We start from the raw sequence: 23,463 nt of genomic DNA, 5'->3' as shown, positions 1-23,463 counted from the left end.
GACAAAAAAAAAGACTCACACGTTGATCAAACGAAAAAAAAATGAGCCAAAAATGGAAGAAAATGCGCGTAAAATATACATTGAAAAAAGAGGAGCAACGCTGATGAATGGCCAGACACCGAATAACATAGGAAAATTCATATGAGCTGCAACACATTACCAGATAAAATCATTGCGATGCATCGATAAAGGTCGAGAGTAGGGCGAAAACAGACACACACACCGACAAAAAACAACAACTGGAATTGGAATTAAAATGCCAACATACGCAATGAAATTTACGTTCATTATATAATATGCGCTCTGCTTCTGCTGCTGTTGGCCTTTGGTCGCGTTCGTTCATTTTTTCCCTGGTCCTATCCTCTCATTCACTCTCGTGCACTCGCCGCTCGCCTATTCTGTGTTTCTTAAAATTCCGATTGGAGTAAAGTTATGCATGCGCAACAACATAAAGTGACCAAAAAATGCAGCGCTCAACATACACACGGCATACCAGCACTAATTTACCACAAACTGCAAATGACTGCCATAAATTTTAGAAACATTCCACACACACACACACACACACACGTACACATCCGGAACCCCGCTGGACCATACCGAAAAACTATTTTCAAAAGAAAATGGATAACTGAATCGGGAGTGAGTGAAAGAGAGAGAGAGAGAGAGAGAGAGAGAGAGAGAGAATGAAAGTCGGCACAACTTCTCCATTTGTTAAAGTGCGCTTTAAAATAAAGTTTCACCGAATAATTAATAATTGTATTTGATGAGTAATTTACGATTTCTTTGAGGCGAATCAGCAGCATCAGCACGTACATGAATATGAAATCAGCATCGGTTTATGCTTATGATATCCTTTTGCCATGAAGCCGTATCATGTGTATGCGTGATTGCGAATACAAATAAAGATGATTTTTGTTTATTGTTGCCCCGGTTGTTTTGTTCAGACAACGGTGATGGCATCGGTATCGGCCAGTTATATTATTGAGGGAACTGAAACTTTTAACGGAAAATGGCACTGACGATTAGCCAGTGTTTGCTCTGACCCGCTTGAGCATTGCTTTGAGCCGAAGTAGTAAATGAAATTGTTAAAACTGATTGTTCATTCATGAAAGTTGAACGCATTTTAAGTGAATTAAATGATTGTAAATGCAAAGCAGCCGCAAGATATTGGACTTCAAAACAGCAATGCTCATGATATTTTATGGTATTTATGTGGGATTATTTTTGAAAGGGGAAAGGGGAAAGCATGTTGAAAACTCCAGATATATGCAAACGATGAAGTTTTTATTATCAGTTCAATGAATTTTTTTCGTAGTGATATTCCATTCTTTGTGGCTAGTCTTGTTGCACGAATCGATATGACTGTAATATTTCAATTCATAATGTTGTTATCTCGTTTTTCTCTTTGAAATATTCATTAAAATTTCACATCGACGTCGATGCCATTGCCCCAAATAACATCGACGCATTCTTGTGGTAAAGAACGCGAGCAAAAAAAAATATAAATGACTGAAGAAGATAGAGCGTTTGTTTGCCACGCAAAATTTATGCCGAAATATGAAACCGACCATTTACATATTTTAAATAAATTAACATTTATTCTCGTGATAAATCACTGCGTGCGCAGCACACACACACACGCACACTAACAGCAACAACAATGTCCAGCCAGCATAAGCTCGAAAAATAATCGTCAGAGAGAGAGAGAGAGACAGAAAGAGAGACAGAAAGAAGGGGCCACACCGACAACGACAACAACAAAAGTCGACGCACCAAACAAAAAATCGCACCAAAATTGCAAGCACAAATAAAATGTTGAACGCGTCTACTTATTAATTTTGTTGAAAATCACACCAAATTGATTATAAAATTTAAATTTGCGCGAGCTTCGCTTGTAATTTTCTAGTCAACGCTCTGCGCCATGGTCCGAGATATATTTTACACAGGGAGAGAGAGCAGAGCAAAGCGGTGAAGCGAACAATATTCGGTTAAAAAAAGGGTGTTTGTTCGGTTTGCAATTGTGCCGCGTTGGCACATGCTATTTGTTTGCGAGTCGTGGCTTGCCTCATTGTCGATGCATTCAATCAGAAAATATGCACGATTCGAAAAATGCAATCACTTTCTGGTTTTGTTACATGCACACACACACACACACACATTCATTAAAATGTTTAATGTGATGTGCATGGTGGTTGCAATTTAACTAATTATCGTTTATCGTAATTTAAACATTTATTTGATTCAATATTTAATGTTTAGCATATGCGAGCACTTCATCTTCTCGCCCCAAAAATAATACCATATATCCATTTTAGCCATATTAGATGAGCTCGAAATCAAATATCTAACACGCTCACTTCACATCTCTCCCGTGCATTGCATTTTCCCACTCCGTCATTCGTTCGCCCCGCTCGCTCTCACTCTCATCCATTGCCGTTTGCATAAGTGCATTCACTGCCGATTATTAATCACATTGCAAATATTATTTCGCATTTGTAAAATATAATACGAGAATTCATTTGGCCATTGTAAATTGAGCACATTTCATTTGGCATTCATCTTTCGAATTCGAAAATTATTAATCATTTTGTACTGCACTCGTTGCACGTTCTCTGGGATTTTCTCTCGTTCATCGCTACACCATAGCGCATTGACTAAATATAAACATGAAAACCCAAATAATGATTACCACAATTTAGCCATTCGAATGGAGGCGAATTAAGATCCAATCAAGTTATAAAAAAAAAGATTTCATTTTCCAATTTCACCGCCGGTGAATCACCGCATGGTTGCCAAGAAATTTGATTCGTTTTTTTCTTAAATTGAGTGTTTTGTGGGTGTCGGGCAATTGCTTCAATTGAATGCTTGATAATTAAAAAGAATGATTCATTTGAGTTTTCTACCTGAAGCAAATGTAAAACCAAGAATTTTGCCAACGTTTTCACCAGAGTTTTTCGGAATTTACCCATTAATGCAATCAATCAGCTTCATACTTTTCCAAACCCGCTGGTCAAAAACAGAGCCAGCCGTTTTCAGCGTTTTTTTTTTCAAGATGAACAACATTCACAAACTGGAGTTATCGAACGAGTAAACAGTTGCAGTTTGTTTGAAAAGAAACTACAGTTTAAAGCTACATAAATTGTGCTGGTGGAAATTGTTTTTTTTTTTCACAAAGTTTATATGGAAGTAGTACCGGCAAATGAAGTCTATATCCATCCTTCTTCCGCTTTGCACCAACACAGCAGTGTTCACAAGGGCAACAGAAAAAATATTGAACGAAAAAAAATCGAATCTTCAAAGTAACGAAAGAATGAAAGTAATTTAAAGTTGCAGCTGTTTGCAAACCGAGCGAGAATATTTTGATATTAAAACAAATTAATATTGCGGTTTGGAAGCGATTCAAGCCATTTGTGATTCTTCATTTACTCACTCTCTTGCTCCTATCTTGTTCACTCTGTGTTCTCTTATTAAAACATTTCTCTTTCCATAGAATGCTTTTTTATGTATAATTGGTATGGTGAAATGAAAATTTTATCGCAAGTGTGTGTGTGTGTGTGTGTGTGTATGCGCATTCTTTGTGTGTCCGGTCTGGTTTGCCATCGAGAAGAATGTTTGCATCGCGGCAAAGTGGAACGGATGCCAAGTTGAATAAAATTTAATAACGCAACATATTAAATTCGCACATGCACGGCACAAATTAGATGTGTCACAAATCATGAGCGCGCCAGTGCAATTGTCGTCCAAGAACCAATGTCTCTCGCTCTCGGTCTCGTTCTCGTTCTCGTTTCCGTCCACTTGATGACCCCGTTGCTGGTGCGGTATCGTGGACTCGGTCAAGCCGAAAGCCTATTGGTCGATCGGTCTGTCGCCTGGTCTCGCTTTCAATATAATTAATCTGTAGCCATTTATATGTGAGCGCACTGGAACTGTGAATATTATATATTAATGGTCATATGTCTCGTTGGTTAAAAGTACCATAATTGCTAGTTTGGAGTTGTTGTGAACAACGGAGAGGCCGTTTCAGCGGCGGAAATTCAAATATGGCACATTGAAAATTAAAATGAAAATGAACATGGAAAATACAATCACGGAATCCACTGAAAGAATCATGAATAAATAGGACATAGCTTAATGGTATGTTGTCGACAATAAGATGACGATGCTGCTGACGAGATGACGATGACGAAAAAACGTTCATGGGTCAAATGTTCAAAACTGACAGTCTGACTCTTAGATCCCTTAATCACATAAAGTTCAAAAATCATTAGTTTTTTTCCTGCGTTTTTCCGTCGCTCTCTCTCTCTCTCTCTCTCTCTTTCTCCCTCTTCATTTCGTCTTCTATTTGCATGTTGTAGTAGCAGGATGGCTTGTAATATGCGCTGTACAAACGCAGAAGAAAAAAAATCCCATAATACAAGAAATGCGGCGTAGGTTGAGGCTTGTTCTATGTTGTCCGGCGAGAGTTACCCCTCGAAGAATTTTAAAAGAGCACAAAATACAAGCAATGAAAAGAAAAAGAAGAGAAGTTAGCAAGAACGGAAGGGAAAAAAAATGTAGCGAGCAAAAAGCAAGATGATATTGCTGAAAAAAAAAACGCATCGCCGAAAGAAAGAGAGATCAAGAGGCAGCGGTGTAACGGGCATATAAAAAGCCAAGCACATAAAATGGAATGCCTCATAAGGATGAAAACATGAATGGTAACTGATGAGAGTGTGTTTTGCAGGAGAAAATCATTCAATCTCTTGAATATATTTATGGTTACGCCTAGAGAATGTCGAAAAATTGATATAAATGTTGGGTCGTTTCCATTTCGGCATCCACACATTCATCTGGTGCGTTTCGCTGTGATGTTATTGTTGCTGCTGCTGCTGCTGCTGCTGTTGCTGTTTTTTTCGCGTCGGTTCCTTCTCTTGTGCTGTTACTTTCTCGGCATGGAGCGCATTGTACGCGATGGTCAGAATGCTTTGTCTGTGGCTTTTTTTGGTCGTTTTTCATTTTCACTTCTTACGTGCAGCGCGTACACATACCATTTGAGACTATTTTTTTCTGAGCACACATTTTTTTCGCTCTCTTTCTCCCTCCCTCCCGTGTTTTCACTTGAATTTGACTATAGAAACACCTATTTTCATGGAAAATGGTCCGACATTTTGCCGCTTCGTGCTCGCCACATACTATCTCATCACCATCTTAGCACCGCAACCAAATTCATTTCTTCCGTAGCTCAGTTTGAACACGTACCAGTTTTGCTGCTGCAGTTGGAACGGAACACAACAAGAGAATAAAATGAAAAAAGTAAAGCGAATGAAAATCGTAAGCCGTTGGTGTTGATAACTACATGCCATGAAATTCGTTTTTTTTTCATTCTTCACACTTTGTCTTTGGTGGTTGTGGGCACAGTGCGCTCTTACTCCTTTTTGGTCAGCGTCTTTTACACTACATGAATTTTTGTCTTATTCAATCTTTTTTACTCTATCTCAAGTATCATCATGTTGTTTACCGTCACCATTTTTTCTTTCTCTTCATTCTTATCAGGTCTTGTTGTATTTTTGCCACACGAACAGTCCAAGAGAAAGAGAACAGCATTGTGCCCTTGGCGATTCATGTTGGTAGTTCCTTTTCATTCGAACAAAAAAAAAAGTTACCAAAAAAAAGAAACAATATAAAAATGCGCGCTTATGATAGAAGTGGCAAATAGCCGCTACAAAAAAGCAGACCATTGTAAAAAATATTAAATCGGGTGTCTTTTTTTTCAAGCTTGTTTTTATTTAGACATGCGGTAAATGTAGGTGAAAAGAAGTACAAGCAAGAGTCCGGTTGCTCTAATTTGACTAAACGAAGAACCATACCGAAAAAGGTGTTTCGAATATTTATACAGACGCCTGAAATGGGGCAGCGGGAAAGAGAGAGAGAGAGAGAGAGAGAGAGAGAGAGAAAGAGAAAGAGAGAGAGAGAAGGCGAAAAAAGAGATAAGCATCAGAGCATCAGCAAAAACCGAGCATGAATATGAGCACATAATTCGATTTACTGCAAAGGATCATTCTTCAAGAGACTGAGCAACAATAGCAAATATTATAGCATTCACAACGCACACATTGGAGCCCAAAAACAGCAAAAACAACAACAGCACCAGCAGCAACAACAAACGCTTTCACTTTCGCACGAATTGAAATCGACTATCCCCAGCCGAATAACACTTACTTGTGCTCAAATAAATTATGCACAAGATAATGTTTTAGATGAAATGTATACAAGAACTTGCTTTCACCACGATCAAATCTGTATTTATATACATTTATATGCTCGGGTAGTATCAAACATGAGGCGGTCAAAAGAGACAAAGACACCGAATGAGAGAGTGAGAATCTGAGAATAGGCAATGATGACGACGACGACGAGCCCGAGACACAAAAGCTCGAACCATTCCAGCCATACTATTTTCTATTACATCTTCAATTTATAACACTTTACCACTTACTAAACTCCAATTTATATCTCCTGTGAAATCGTCTCTTGTTCGCACTCTCGTATTCCATTCAATCTGATTCATCAAGATCGCGCGCGTTCGTCTCTTGTTCTATGTTGTGTCGTCGGCTGTGTTGAAGCTGTTCTCGACTTTCGTTTTTCTCATTTTGTCTTTTTCTTTCCCTGTCTTGGTCGTTTCGTCACTGCAGGCTACTGCTACTGCTGCTGCTACTGCTACTTATTTTACTTTGCAAATGCTGTTGAAAATTCTTACTAGGGGATTCATGCCAAATTTTATTTAGCAAAATCTATTTGTATTATTTAAATCATGTAAAATTCACGCTAGATTTCAAATATTTTGTATTATTTCCCGAATGCGTTGTTATTTTTCATATTCACCTTGAACAATATGTTCTGGAAGTGGGTTTTGGTGGATCCTCAGGATGGATCAGACTGGGTTTGACAATGCCCTGGTCCATCCTGAGGATCCACTTCCAGAACCAGGAGCGGTTTTGAACAATCCTGAGCATCCACCAAAACCCACTTCCAGAATTTTTGAAGCGATAATGACGTCAACAGATTGGACATGGTTCTGCTTACAGTCGGTTCATTGAACAAAATTGAGCAAAATTGAAATTATGCATACATATCTGTTTAATATGTTGAAACATAAACAAATTCATATTATTTGTTCATATTTTAAATATGGAAATTGGCGTGAGGCCCCTAGCATTCTTATCGTATGGTTTCTTTTTCGTTTTGTTGCTATAGCTAAAAATTTCAGCGGATTTTTTTTTTCGTCTCTTCCCTTACTTGTCGTTTGTGTATCGACTCAGCCACTTGTCAAGATTTTATATATCGGCTTTTGTTTCGCACTTGTCTCACATTGAACATACAATTCGTGAAAATATCGTGTGCTGTTGGTTCGTTTTTACTCTTAATCTATCTTGATTTTTATGTTTACCATTCGTCTTTCGTCTCCCTGCGTCACAAACACATACAGAATTTTTTTCTAAACACAACACGCATTTCTATGTTTTGGATACCAAAACAAGCGTTCGCTGTCTAATTTTCAGTCACTCGCTGTTTTTTTTTCTTCCTTCTATTCAACCTCATGTTTCATGCTTTGCATTACCAAAGTCATCTCGGTTTCATTATACACCATAATAATATCAGAAATTGAGCGCCCGCGTTCATTCTTCACGCTAACGCGTTTGCCGGTCGACAGCGTGAGCGGATGGAGAGAAAAAAGTAAAGAAGCATGAAACGACAAAAAAAACCGAACCGAATCCACACATTTCATTTTGTTTCATCGACAAATGCCGTCGTCACTCTTTTTATTTAATGTGTTCGTGCAATTTGCCCTCGAATAAATATGCCATGCTTATGGGGTCTTCCAGCCAAACCAGCAGCAGTATATGCGTTTGCCAAACCGCCAAAATTTGGTTCAAATGAGATAAACGAACGGCGAAAAGAATGAAGAAAGGAATGATGCAGAGTGTCAGAGAGAGAAGAAGAAAAAAAAAACGCGAGCGCGCGCTATATATATCGAGATATTTTATTCGACACGATGTCATTATCCACGGCTCAATGGTGCCCAAAATTTCTCCCGAGCTGGCATTCCACACGCTTTTTGCTTTGTGCTAAATGAAAGTGTTGATCTATTCACGTGGTTCACTTGTCTATATCAAGATACAAATGCCAGTAAATTTTTCATATTTTATAGTCATCAAGTGTGTCGCGACTTCTCTACGCGCGTGCTCCCTCCCTCCCTCTAACCACCTCGAACACATATTTCGGATGATTTTTCCACATGGGTATTTCTTTTCGTCGTCGTCATCGTCGTAATACGCCTGTTAGCTTCATCAAACCGATTCATATTCAACGCGTATGCATATAGTTCGTCGTCTAGTATTTCTCTGGATGGCTCTTCATCTTGAACAACGGTGGCTGTTTTTTTTTTTAGTTGAGATTTAAGCAACGCAATTTTTGACGTAAATATGACATTGCCAGTCATTTGGGCACAATTGCTAGCGACGCTTAGCGACAATTGTGCCTGTCTGATTGCCAGTGCTGTGGCGGTGCGCTGAATGTGATGCGGTGAAGAATGATCGTTTTATGGGAAAGCATTGCGGTTGCTGGTGTATTTGTGTGTGTGTATTTGTGCGTATGTACATATTTGCATTACATGCCGCGGCACACCAACAGCATCAACTCGTTGAATCGCGTAATAAGCAAGCAGTTATGAATGACAACATAAATGTGCCCTTTTGGCCCTTCTTTACACGAACACTGAATCGAAAATGACACACAAGAAAATTTTGTGCATATGCGAAAGAAAAATGAAGAAAAAAACAAAAAACAGAAGAACTGAAAACATTCACGCACATGAGGCGAAGCCGAAAGGGTAGGAAAAAGTGTCTCTATGTATGTGTGTGTGTGTTTGTGAATAAAAGGAGTCGATGCGGGTGAACCGCAGACAAATGAAATTGGCTAAAGTTGTGGCAACGTGGAGCGAGTAGGCAAAAACGATATGAATGTTCTTCACTCTTTATCCGTTCAATTTGATCGGGTGCACGCTTGCTCATCATATAAAAGGCCCTGCCACACAATGACTGTATCAGGGCAATTCAATGAGATAATGTGACAAAAGGATCACGCACAAAATTCACGATGTGTTTTGTGTGTATGTATGTGTATGCCACGTACTTTAACACTTGCCCAATAACGACGAAAATGACGCCGACTACGACGACGACGACGACGACGACAAACGATAAGGGAAGAGAGAAATTAAAATCCAAGACGGAAGTAATATGGAATACGGTGCAATACAATGAATATGAATGGGTTTGGGAGGTTTGAGGAAATGTGTATATGTGCCAAACATTATACAGTATTGGAAATGGCAATGAAGAGACTTTACTCTAACGATGTGGCCATGTGCATCAATACTAAAAAACGGTTTATTTGGAATTGTGATTGTATGTGATGCACGACGAGATGAGACTAAATTCTCTTCTCAACTAAAGAGAGAGGTAGGCATTACAAGTAGAAGCAACCGAAAACGAAGAACATTGGGCAAACGCATGAAAATCGTAAGGTGATTTTCCCAAAGGAATAATATGTGTGTGTTTTGAGCAAACCATTTTTCGGCGAATGAATTTCGCTTTGTTATTTAGTTGGCATCGTCAGTTTTGCCGTTTTGTTACATATGCCCCGAACAAAACCATGTACAGTACACGTACACTGTACATAGGGCAGAGTAACCAAAACGGCAATAGCAGCGGCAGCAGCAGCCATACCAACAACAGGGAGACAAGAGAGGACCCCATATAATGTTATTAAAAGGAAAGCGAGTAGCAAGTAGCAAAACTACTGCTATTGAATGCCAAGCGCATTTTCCACAATACACACGATCATAAAATCTCATTTTAACGGATATCGGTTTAAGCTTAATGTTCTTTACTTTGCCTTTACATTCGACACAAATATACATTTCATTTCGCCCGGTTGCTCTTTTCAGCACCCAATCTGCTTGCGATTCTTTAGTTTTTTCGAAGTTGCGAATGTCTTGTCTTTTGGAATGAGCTTAGATCCAACGAGTTTGAGCTTTTTTTTCATCCATTCTGTGATGTTCCACCGCACATTTGCTGTTTATTTCTTTCTTTTGTGTTTATTGAAAATTTGTGCGTTGGATTTGATTTTAGTTGAATCGTTTTTCACATTACTTTTGCTTTGAACATCACCAGTGGCAACTAAGACGAACAAGTGTATGTTGTGTTCTAGTTTTCACCATCATCTCCCAATTCATCAATTTTTTAGCTCATTGTGGTGGCATCCATTTTTGACAGCATACGTTTCAATTCTCTTGTATCTCGAATACAATTAAACATGATTTTTTATGAGGTGCAATATTCGTTTGTTCCTCCTTTGTGAAGCTATTTTTGCTTTTCATTTTGTTTTATTTTGCATATTTGCTTATTCATGTTGTATGTGCGCGCTGCGCTCACCTTTTTTCCATTCGTTTCGATCGTTTCTCTCTCTCTCTCTCTCTCTCTATCTCTCTTTCAATAGTCTGTCTCTCACTCATAACTCTCCGACGTCGCTGAATAATAAGTCCATTCGTTTTTGGCATTTCTTTTTTCCCTATCTTTCTATCACAGTCGATAATATATATTGAAACCGAAAATTGTTTGAAATAATTCGATGAAGCGAAAGAAAAAATAACAATCGTGTGCGTTTTCACGTTTTGTATGAGCAAAGAGGCATTACATCAATGAAGTGCAGATGATTGTGTACCAGAAACACACAAACACGATTATTTTTCTGCGAATGGTGACGAAAGAAATGAACGCAGCTGAAGAAGAAAAAGAAACAAAGACACATAGACACAACAACAGCCACAACCAAATGAAAAAAAATTCCCGCACATTGAACGGTCTTTCCATTCGATTTAAACAGTGTGTACCAATTTTAATAATGAAATGGATTTGCAGCGATCCGCAGGTACTACACACACAAACAAACGAAACACTCATGCTCATCGTCAGCAATAATGCAAATGCGAGCGAGCGAAAAAATAATACACACACACACAGAGAGAGAGAGAGAGAGAGAATTTACGAAGGAGAAAATCAGCGAAAAAAGGAAATATTTCGGGAGACGAAAGCAGCGTGCAAACACCGTTATCGGAGATGCTTTGACTGGTTTTTATTGTATTTTGCCCCTGAACCACACAGTCAATGACATAAATATTTTATTTGGTTTTACCGTTTTGTTTGTGGCCGGGTCATATATTATCTGTTCGGTACCCACATTCCACCAAATGCTCTCTCGCCCTCTCTACATACACCAGCCACAACATATGTACGCGCGCACGCAATATAAGTGCGAATAAGCGAATTTATGTGCGATTGCCTGAATAAGCGTTTTGTTTTCTTGATTTGTTATCGGTTTGGCTGAATGGTTTTTTTTCTCTCCTTTTCACTCGCTCTCTCTTTCTCTCGTTCTCTCGTTCGGAACGAAGATAGGTGCTTGAATTTGTGCGCGTGTATATTAAATCTACTGATCAGCGGCATCGATTTTTACGGGCAATATTGCGCGTGCCCATATTTGCTTCACACCGATAATAATGAAGAGCGCAGAAATCACTTATCAAAAGCATTTTAGTTTCGCTGCGGTATATAGGTGTGTATTCATTTATGTACACAAGCGATAATAAAATCAAGGAGATGAATTCCGATATATTCGGCCGATATCCGCATAAAAATGAACAAACTAAGAGACTACCGCTGTCACCGCTATTTGCGGCGGCGAATATAAAAGCAAATATGCATGTGGAATAAATTACGAGAGAAAGAGAAGAGTGAAAGCATAGAAAAAATATAAGCGTCGCATTCCATTGAAAAGATTTTATACGGGCGCGTCGTTATAATGATTGTTATTATTATCATTACACCTATTTGTAGAAACGTGTGCGATGGGCGCATTGAAATACAGCACATAAAACACATTTCCACACATTTTTCCCACCGATTTAGGTTATCTGGCCTGGCTAAACATGCGACCACATGGCAAAGATGAAAGAGAATTATTGCTCAGACGCAATATTTGCAAAATTATCAGCTCATCTTTAGCATGTCAAAAGATATTCCTGTTGGTGTGCACACTGCACACACACACACACACACACTCCTCGACTCGTCCCTCGCTTATTTTCTCTCCGCAGGAAAAACACACATTCCAATCGGTGCGAGATTTGGTTTGAGGTATTTGCGAATTGTTCGCCCATCGTTGATTGTTAGACGAACCATATCAGATAATGAGTACTACAATTCAATGTAATATTGATGGTGTTATATTGGACCAACTGTTCCAATATTAGAACCATCGAAAAATATTTTGCAGTACACCATTTCGTTGTGTCTGCTACCTAATTTCAACGCAACATACCGGCAAACGAACGCTTGATTTCCGTCAGCTAAAAGCTTTCGTTCGCCCTCGCATCAAAACATCAATTCGATTCCGAACTGGTGTAGCATCCGGAAAAATACCATGACCGAAAATATCCAAATAAAATGAAACAGCAACAAGAAAAAGTGAAAAAAAAACCGCCTAATTCATAATTGTTGTTTTCTGCTAGGATATTTCCTTGCTTCAAAAAATCCTAATTAAATTTTTCCGACCTGATGCCAAGAAATTGAGCGTATTGGAACAATTCGATATGAAAGAAAAAATGAAAAAATATGTCGAGAAGAAGAACAAGAATTTAAGGAAGAACCATTTGTTATTTGGAGCCAAGGACACTCGAAATAATAAAAAGATTTAATAATGATGATATTAAAATAGGCATCGGAACCTCTCCTTCTTTGTTCTTTCTCGCTCTATCTCTCGACCCGTCCTTCAATTGAAGTTCAAAACAATGAAAAAATAAAATAAAATGAAATGGCAATTTGAAAAGGAAAACGTCGATCAAACTGTCGAATTGAATGGTTCATGTCATAAAAACGGAATCACACTCTAATAATAAATTATTTATCAGAATAAAATGCACACTCAGCTCGTATCACGTTGTTGATGCTGCTGTTGCTACAGTTACTGTTATTCACAACAAATGCTGCGCGACATTTTTTTTTCTGCAGCGTATTTTTCGTCGTTTTTTTTTCTCTCCTTTAGATTTTGTGCATGTGTCAAGTGAAACAGTGATCGCTGAAAATTTATGTGATGTGCGTTCATACGGTCTTGCATGTGTGGCATTTGCGAGAAAAAAAATTGAATGCGTATTATCAAGAATTTCAGCATCCCTGGATCTCAATGTGAATTGATGCGCTACATTTTAGTACTCAACTGCTTCGTCAGAATAGAGCATGTTAAAGAAAGCACAGGAAAAAAAATCGTCGCATGTATGAGAGAAAGCAGTTCACATCCCTATCTCGTATCCAATCTCTCTCTCTCTCTCGTGCGTTTCTAAAAAGATACATTCTGATTCGAGAGTGCAATGATGTTAACATATCACAAGCATCGCTATTTATTCGTCTCTTCTTTTCTCTTGTGAATGCTTAACACCAACCATAGAGCGAAAAATAAAGTAAAAGAAGAGATGACATTGAATCCGTTTTGTATTTTTTGCCAGTTCCAACAGTACGTACATGCCATACACGAACAAGGAAACGCTGACTTGAAAGACACGCAACATAGAGGGCAAAATCACATGATGCCAAATGTCATTGAATGTATGTTTCCATTAATATTCGTTGCTTTCCATTTGTCTATTCAAAAGTTTCAACTACGAATGGATACGTACGTTGAGGGAGAGGGAGGGAGAGAGAGAGAGAGAGAGAGATAGAAAGAATGTTGACAGATTCACTGCTTATATTTTTATTTGAAGGCAACAGTCGCATCCACTGCAGCACACAAAAAACCAAATTGTGGTATCTCCATTTCCTGTTAACTCTCCGTTCTCTCTATCTATCTATTTATCTCCTTGTATGGCTTTTTTCCATTCCCTTCTCGTTTCCTTGAATATGTATGCGCTTGATATTTTTTGTTCGACATTTGTTGTTGTCAATTTTATTATCGTTAAGATACGCGACACATCTCTTTTGTCAACTTGGTGAGAGAGAGAGAGAGAGAGAGAGAGAGAGAGAGAGAGAGAGAGAGAGAGAGACTGGGTGTGAGTGTATGTGCGTGTGTCAGCCAAGAGTGGATGGTAGGTTTCTTTTGTAGTTTTCAATTGAATCGGTAAGAATAATTTTGACCTGAAAATAAAAGTGAAACATGGAGTTTTTTTTATATGGACTTTACAACAACAACTCCATATAAAAAAAACTATGTTCCACATTTATTTTCACTCAATTTGGCAGGTCAAGATTATTCTTACCGATTCAATTGACGTTGGGGTGTGAACCGATTCTGAATAGGGGCTAACCGTTTCCCTTCTGCAGCTTCAACACAAACGAATTATTCGCATGCAGTGGCGGAAATGAAAGAAGAAGCGGAAATTTACTGACTTTTCCAAAAAGTTTTAATACACTTTGGTTATTCCTGCATCCACTTAAAGCTAACACTTACACACTCACAGCAACACCGAATAAAAACGACATCGCAGATAAGCCACACGATAAACATAATCCGATAAAGAGTCTTTTTTCCCTTCTGTTCGTGCTTTCTTCTACCCTCGCCCGGTCGGGTTTCTCGACACACACACACACACAGAGAGAGAGAGAGAGAGAGAGAGAGAGAGAGAGAGTGTATTTGTGTGAGCTTTTTTTTAATGCGACCGTCTCGCACTTATTTTGCGAAGATATAGAGGGAACATGTTCAATCCATACAATTCATGTGATATAGCCCATAATTCAATTTGAATTTTCTTTTGTTTGTAGTGAGAACGTGTGAATCAAATCTATTACTCAATATATCCGAACGAAAAATACAGCGACATAGGCGAATGATAAAACATTATCGAGGACGACATTTTCTGTTTTTTATTTACTCTTCTTTTTGCTCACTGGATTGAATTCTATTTTTTGTTATTTCTGCAGCAGAACAAAAGCAAAATAACAATAATAACAAACGAGGAAAAAACTTAGATCACTTACATTCAATTAAGTTTTAGATACACTCTCACAGCTTAACAAACTTACTTATTTTGTCTATTTTTTGTGTTTGTTTATTTTCAGATTGGTGGCCATAAAAAAAAACGGAACGAGATAGAAATTCCCAGAGGGAGTGACTTAATGCGCATTAAAGACGTGGGCTTAATCCAAATCGAGTTGCAGTGTGTTTCGTTTCTCGCAATCGAGAGCAATAAACAATCGCAAATATTAAATTTGTGAACTCGAAAACAAACCCAGTGAAATCGAAAACGAGAGGGACGCGACACAACAACAACGAAGAAGAAAAAAAAAACATCGAGACAAATAGTTTTTGGTGCAAAAGAAAACCTAATTCGTTGAGCGTATATAAAAAAGCCATCAAAGTTCGCAATGAGTGAACCGTCTGTGACATCAATGCGCATCTAATCATTTCGGCTTAATGAACTCGCAACGAAAAACGTTGGAATTCAAGGAACACCAACCAAAACACGAATCTTGCACCGACCTTAGAGAGTGAGAGAAGGAAAAAAGGAAGAACTTCCATATAATCAACTGTCAAAACAGAAAAACAAAGAAAAATACATGTTTTTGCGAGTGATTCGTTCGAAGAAGAAAAAAAACGATGAATTGATTCAGTGATCGATATCACAAAAACCATTGTTTGCTAACATAAATTATAACGTATGGTTAACGTTTGCGAAGTGTTTCTAGTGCGAAGAAAATAAATTGTGCGAACTTCGAAAGAAAGAGACGCGAACAGACTTTGTGCAGGAAAATAGACAAGTGAGTGGGTGTTGATGTATGTGTAGCAAGAAAGAGACGCTAAACGCTCCTACTTGTGGACTCACAGTGTTTCTCTCGTTTGGTGACACATTAAAACATCCACCAAAATGAATGATTAGCTAACGACGACCAGTGACACCTCATTGCAGTGCCATACACATTGGACGGAGTTTCTTTTTTTCCCAGTGTTTGTGTCCAGTGTGCGATTTCTCTCGCAAAAGCTTTTACCAGACGTCCAAACACACTTGAACAATTTTAATGAAATACTTGAACCATCTCGTCTAGCAAAAACTCCATTTCAAAAGAAAAAAAGGAAACCAGTGTGTTCGAACAACACGTACACACAGAGAAATACACACACACACACACACAAAACACGAATAAAGAACGAACGAAAGCACAGAAAAAAGAAAAACAAAGGCAAAAAAACCTATAAACATTCATCCAATTGACATAAACGTGAACGTCTACGGAAAAGTTACGGTGATGGTAGTGGTGCGCTCTCACTTACGAAACATCATCTATCATCGATAAAGCAGCAACGACACAGCTAATAAATACACCAAACGAACCGAGTAGTTTGTAACATATGGAATGGACGAAAATCATTTGCTAGTCCTATTTCGTTGGAGACCTAGTTCGAATTGAAGCGACAACGAACGAGAAACACTTGGCTTTTCGAAACACACAATATCATCATCATCATCATCGACGACGACGACGACATCGCAGTAGAAGTATTTGTTGTTGTTGGTTTCTTCATCATTGTTGGCCAGAGTCACGAAACTAGTCTCACATCGCAGCAGCTTCATCCCTATCTTCACACACCACTGCAACTTGATGATGAAATACAGCACAAAAATATGCAGACATATCAAATAATTGGTAAATTATTATTCGTTTTTGAGCATTTTCTTTAGTATTTGTGTGTTAACGTAGAATTTCGTAGAATACGTCCGTCATTTTGCTTTCAAGCTATCACTAATTCATCGAATCAGATGTTATTCGAGTTTAAATATATTGTATTTTTGGTATTGTTATGTGTGTACGCGTTTTTTCTCTCTTCTCCTTCGTTTTTCATTGATTTTTTTCATGCCGTTTGTATTTGTGTGTATGTTTTCGTTTTTCTGTGTGATTGCGAGACTTTGAGCACAGGCATTCGCCTTCTTGTTACTCATTAGAAGGAATTCGTGCTAGATTTTTGTTTTATTAAACTTTGAAAAAGAGATCAAATTCGAAATTACTCGAAACGATGATTTTCGGTGAATTGTGTTGTAGAATGTGCGATGGAGCAGAAAAGAACAGTCAGCCATTCATGCACAGTCTTTCATTTCGTTTGACTGTGAATTCGGTGTGTGCTGTACGCTGTATTGCTAATGGCATCGATTTTTTTTTTATGTCTTTTCCAGTATGCGCCGAATTTATTCGCAGCAACACCGACACCCTCAATCTCTCTTTCGCTCTCGCATTTGCACTGCGCGTTTGCACTCCAAATGTTTCTATCGCGATGAAAAGTTTTCGATTTTATCCATAGCTAATCCAAAGTCGTAAACTTCGAATGAATATGTCATAAATGAAATTCGAGTTCGATTCCAATTCGGTTTTTGGGAGAGGGTTTGGGTTTGGTTGGGCTCGTCTCTGTGTTATGGTTCTCTCTTCTTTTTTTTTGTATTGAACACGTGCAATGTTCGATTCCAACCGCAGTCACAACCGAAAATCTTTCATCGATTTCATTTCCAATTAATGCTGAAATGCTTTTTCATTAACAATCATTACATGACCTGACCTATGAATTTTATGTTTTGTAAATGAGAGAACGGCTTTTGGCAGCGGCAGCAGTAGCAGCAGCAGCAGCACCAACAAATCAAAATTCCAGCAACAACAAAATCAAACATGGAAATGTTCTTTTTGGCGCGTGGCACACGGGTTCAACTGTTTGTTGTTTTAGCTCTCATTTTGATAATTTGTTTGCATCCATTTGGCAGATTGGTTTTCAAACTTAAATGGAGAGAAAAACGTCGCGAATGGGCCAAAAGTGTTGACTTGTTCATCTCCCGCACAGACCTCGATGAATTATCGATGAATTGTTTAAGCACTTTGTAATTGGCTGTGTTGTAGCATCAGCTGTGTGTGTGCGCTTGCTTTTTTCTTAGGTCGAGGCGTAATTTTGTCATTGATTGAGGCAAGAAGTGGAAATAGGAAAGCGAGAGAGATAGAGAGATAATGGAGAAAAGAGTGTGAGGCAGATACTAATGAATACCGTTTTAATCAATTTATCATGCATTAAGCTCGATCTGACAGACAAAATACAAACATAACCGAAAACAGACACATCATATGGCTACACTTAGCCCGTGTACATGGCCAGAAGAAATTTACTGTGGGCTGTGTAATGATTTGTGTGTTTTAAATATAGAAACATTCGAAAATGGCAGCAGCAGCAGCATAAGCACCGAACAGATTTTCAATTCGAATGGAAGCTGAAATGAAATATAAAACCCCAACACCTGAATCCCAACACCATGCATTCGGCAAAGTGCGGTGTACAAGAGAAACGACCGAATAATGAACGGCAAATGAAATAAAATATGCTATTAAATTACAGAGCTTACTACAACACACCACAACACTCTTGATTTAGTTGAGAATCATTTATTTCCACAATTTTGCATTTACTCACTTCAATTTTCTTTCTCTGTTTTCTCATTTTTCCGTGGCCAAGCTCTTGCTCTTTTCAAATGGTTTGTTCACTCTGCCTCTCTGTGGCCTCGTCCTTGTTCTCGCTGCTGGTGGTGCAAAAATCCGCATGCAAGACAATTTACTTATGCACACGTACAATTGTACATGCGATTTTCTTTGGATTTATAAATATTTTCCTCTATTTTAGTTATTTGCTTACTCTCTTTGTCGCGAGCATACGGCTGCTCGTTTTGCAATTTTCTCTGACTGCACGGCACTTTGAGCATATATGTTGAGATCGCGCTGAAGCATTTGCCGTGCAACCATTCAAAAAAAAACTCATCCAAAACTAACCAGACCATGCAAGTATTTCGTGCGAAAAGCACAATTCACACCGCATGCTATCACATTCTCAAAGCGTCGAGCATCTGCAGTGGCATTCGCACAGCAAAGCAATTGCCGTCTGTATGGTTTGGAAACATACGGAACAAGAAGAAATGCAAAGAAAACGAGGAGAGAGCGAGAGAAAAGTTTTTAAAATGAAAAATTTATATAAAACTCTGTATCGTGATACTCACACTCAACAACAACAACAACACAACGCGCACACAACAGTGGCACCATTTATGAGAGAAATTGTTCGCAAGCACATAAATTATGTAGGAAAGATAGTTCGAATATTAAAATAAGTTTTATCTTTGATGTGGCAAGTTGCAAAGTCACACCATCGATTCGAAATGGTAAACGCATCGCACCAATAAGCGGCAAAATAAAATCTAATTTGTAGATCTCGTTGCAAAAGTGAGAGCAAGCGACGAAGAGACAACAAAATGGGTGGCCTGAAACAGTTAAGTTGATGGTGTGGTTGAAGTAATATTGGTTCTTATGACTTATATTCGATACGATACATTACGAACATTTATTCGATTTTATGAGCTTTTTTGCTTACTACAACAACAACAACAACACCTTTGCTTTGCTCGATTTTTGTGCATAGCAAAAGTTCAACATGTTGAGTGTTTGTGCTGCTGATGCTACTATTGCTGTTATGTCGCTACGTCCATTAAAATGTGCGAGAAAGCATACAAATTAGGCGTTTGCGTGTGTATCATTCCACATTTCAACCCGTTTTCAAAAGTTGCATCCAATCAGCGGGACCGAGCCGAGGTTTGCTCATTTCAAAAACTGTTTTAGTTTGGAAAATTAAACGAAGAACTATAATTTAATTCAAGACAGCTAATTAATCGTCAGTCTTGCGTCGTCGTCTTCTTCTTCTTCTTCTTAACTTTCCCGCACTTCGTCTACACTGTGTTGCCGTCTTCGTTGCCGTTGTTGGTTGCATTGACATGAGAAAAAGATGTGGCATGGCTTCTTCGTTTTTCGCTCGAGGCGATGGAAATCTTACTTTAACTTTTCGCTCAATACTTTGGATACACTGTCGTCGCATAAGGAGATTAGTGCTTTTCTCGCTCTGATTACACTTGCACTCACCGGCGACAACGACAACAACGACTGCGACGTCTATTTGTCTAAGTTGTCGTCCGTTCGTTGTGTTGCATCCATCTGGTCAAAAGAGCGGCACGATCGAATGGCGAGTGAAACACCGTAGGGGGGTGCGGACACGGAAGCGAACGAGTTAAGTTGTTTGGAGCTTTTTCAACTTTTAACTCGGAAATCAGAAATAGAACGTCGAAGAATCTCGATCACAAATTCAAATAAATACCAGTTTACGTTAGCTATTACTTCCCTCCGTTGGCATACATCCAGTGTAGCGTGCAAGTGTGCGTATGTATGAATACGTACACATGACAATAGTATCGTCGTTCTGCTGCGATCCATAAAAATGTTAAACTTTTCGTTAATATCGATATCTTCCATTGTCGACCAATGGCGCATCTCGTGCGTCTCCGAATGCGCCGCAAATATTCAATGCTGTGAAAATATACGAGGCAAGAGAATGGAAAAATAGAGAAGAAAAGAGAGAGAGAGAGAGAGAGAGAGAGAGAGAGAAAGAGTTTTCTTCGAACTATTATCATTACCATTGAACGGAGCAGATTACAAATGTACTTGTACAGTGTACAATGTACACGTATAGAATTTATTCCATTTTGCAACTATTTCGTTGCTCAGTTTCCGAATAAACGCACGAGCAAACAAATGGCGCAACAGCACAAAGTGATAACAACAACACCGCGGCACCAACAATAACAACCGTGCAGCATGAGTGACACAACCACCACCATTTGGCTCGTGGAATTTTGTGTGCGCTGATTTCTTCTTCATCGCCGGCTTCGTTTGCCTGTACATTGTGAGCATTTGCATATGGAAAACGTGGATACTTTTCCACCGAAAAACGGAATTGATGCGGAAAACTCTTGATTCATGTTTCCAAGTCATTGTTAGTTTTGAAAATTTAGTTTTGCGTATTTACCGTGCGCGCTGAATGAAGTGTTGCTGTGCCATTCGCGAGCGAGCGAGCGAGCGAGAGAGAGAGAGAGAGAGAGAGAGAGAGAGAGAGAGAGAGACAAAAACCGAGTGAGGGAGAGTATGAGACTGTGTTCTGGTATGTTTTTGGCATCGCATACATTTGGAGAAACTCTATGGTTTTAGGCCACGAAATTGTGTAGGGTGTTTGGCCACAGAAAGGCTCGCCGAACTCATAAAATCCACACATCGAAAAATGATTGTCTAACCTCAGTAATTTGCGATTGGTTTTCGCATTGGAAAATTGAACATCGATTAGATATCGATAAGGCGCCGCGCCCAACAGCATTGATCGTAGATTTTGTGTAACCACCCTAAATTGCAAAAATAAATTGGTTTTGCGAATGGACGGCGTGCGTACATTCGCTTGCTAGCTTACTGGTTCGCTCACCCTATCCCGCATTCACTCGCTCACTCACTTACTCACTCACTCTCAAACATGATATATATTTTCGTATCTCATTTACCTAATAAAAGTTAGTTTTCGTTTCATTTTATAGTTGCAACTTGTGCCATTACGATAGTTCTTCATGGTTGTTGTTATACACCAATTCACCGGTTCCATTCATCTTATTCTCTGTTTTGCGTTGTTTGTTGCCTGAAGTTTTGCTTCCAGTTTAGCTCTGTGTGTCTGTGTGTGTTTTTCTCTCGTCCCTGGTCCCAATCGTTGCCTTTTGTCTTCATTGTTGTCGTCATCGTGATGGTGTGGCTGGGCGCATACGCTATAATATTGCTCTGTTTCTGATTTCTCTGCTGTGATTTAATTCGAACATTTTGTGAAATGCAGAATACTAAATCAACGAATACACATCCGTATATTAAATAGAATAGAGATTGAGCTGTATGGAAAATAGTAAGAGAAAACAGTTTGAGAAACAGACACACACACAAAGAGAGAGAGAGAAGCAATGGAAAATTTGGTTTGCTTACGACAAGTATTCATTCGACTTGGCGAATTTTTGATGAAAAGAAAATGATGAAATTCGGAAGCACTCAATTCAAGAAAATCACAAAGATAGATGAAAGAAAGAGATTGCCAGAACCACTGAGCAACGACACATTCACACGCAGTGTGACTACAAAAACTCGGTCGTTCTGTTTGAATTTCGCTTGAATTTCACTCTTTACATTCCATATTCACACGAAATACTACCACTACACTTTGAGTTGTGAATTGTGTGTGCTCACTCCAAACCCCGGCGATACGATGGAAATTTTTGGTGATTTTGTGTAAGACAAACAAATGTTGCAAAACTTTCTCCCCGTACAATTTAATTGCATCAAGACTTTGGACCGACATACTTTATGTATTGGAATGAATATGTTTCTATTAAAATGAGATTGTAGATTTGAATTTGCTATTTAATTTACACAACGAGCAGCGCATACACTCAACACAACGCAGTGCTTAGCAACATCGTAGCTACCGACAACATTTGCTCACAATTGCAATTCCAAAGTGGATCTTGCTTTGGTTTTCGCCACCAGAAGAAGACGAAATGAACAACTGGAAAAGGCTTAAGTAGTGCTCACACACACAGAAAACTCTCGCTTGTAACTTTGTGCGATCTACTGCATTCGTTATAATAACGAATCAATTAAGTTTTATCACTTGTTGTGTTGGAGCTCGCTCGAGCGCACGCTGCCTGCTAATACTGTCCCGTTTCCTATTAGAACTTGTACACAGAGCCACTTGCTTGCTTGCTTGCTATGCCAAAATCCAGCAGATGTCTTTGGTGTGTCGCGTTGTTCGGGGTGCAAAGACATAATGTTCTTGTCACACGCACATACATACATAAATGTGACTGAGAGCAAAAGATATAGTTGGATTGTTGGAGTTGAGCAACTGAGAGTGTTTGCTTGACTCGGAAACGATGTCTCATTGATAGAAAATTCGGTGAAGTGCAATTTGCTTCGCAAAGCACACTTGCATTATATATTTTCTGGGATTTTGGAAGCGAACCGTGTGTTTTGTGTGTATGTATGTGTGTGGTGAGGTGTTGAATTGTCGCTATAGCGCGCTGTTGAAGTGTCATTGAAAATTAAATGCGACGCACAAAATAAATACATTTGCATTCGAATTCCAACCATTTATCTTTCGCACTCTCACTCTTTTCTTTTATCGCATGAGAGCTTGACGTGCCGAGCTCTGATACATCAGACGGGTTGTGATGATGTGAATGAGAAAGAAAGAAAGAGTGAGTGAGAGAGAGAGAGAGAGAGAGAGAGAGAGAGTGACGAAGAGAGCCAGAGAAGTGAGAATTTTGATCGGTGCTGTTGTAGTACGTGCCGTTTTCTACACTTATTCTTAATTCACACTGACTCTCTTTCTCTCTCTCTTCCTCCCTCTCCCATTCGTTTGTTTGGTGTTCGTTTTTTCCTTTCACTTGCTTTGACATGAAAATGTGAATACATAATGAATTGACTTGAAATTCGCATGAAAGATCAAAGTTTT

General features: G+C 38.8%; 1 protein-coding gene across 2 annotated transcripts in view; it reads left to right on the top strand.

Moving 5' to 3' along the window:
• LOC129577644 (leucine-rich repeat-containing protein 24-like) overlaps positions 1 to 23,463 on the top strand; it is a 143,330-nt gene that overhangs the window by 61,679 nt on the left and 58,188 nt on the right. For both annotated transcript variants that reach the window (XM_055465054.1, XM_055465055.1), the window contains exon 2: positions 15,147 to 16,730. In XM_055465054.1, coding sequence (XP_055321029.1) covers positions 16,709 to 16,730 — 22 coding nt within the window. In that variant the 5' untranslated portion in view covers positions 15,147 to 16,708. The remainder of the gene's footprint in view (positions 1 to 15,146; positions 16,731 to 23,463) is intronic.

The sequence above is a fragment of the Sitodiplosis mosellana genome, unplaced genomic scaffold (genome assembly GCF_009176505.1).
Source record: "Sitodiplosis mosellana isolate CC-2019 unplaced genomic scaffold, AAFC_SMos_1.0 Smas_scaffold_6197, whole genome shotgun sequence".
NCBI lineage: Eukaryota > Metazoa > Arthropoda > Insecta > Diptera > Cecidomyiidae > Sitodiplosis > Sitodiplosis mosellana.
This window is presented reverse-complemented; position numbering and strand designations above follow the sequence as displayed.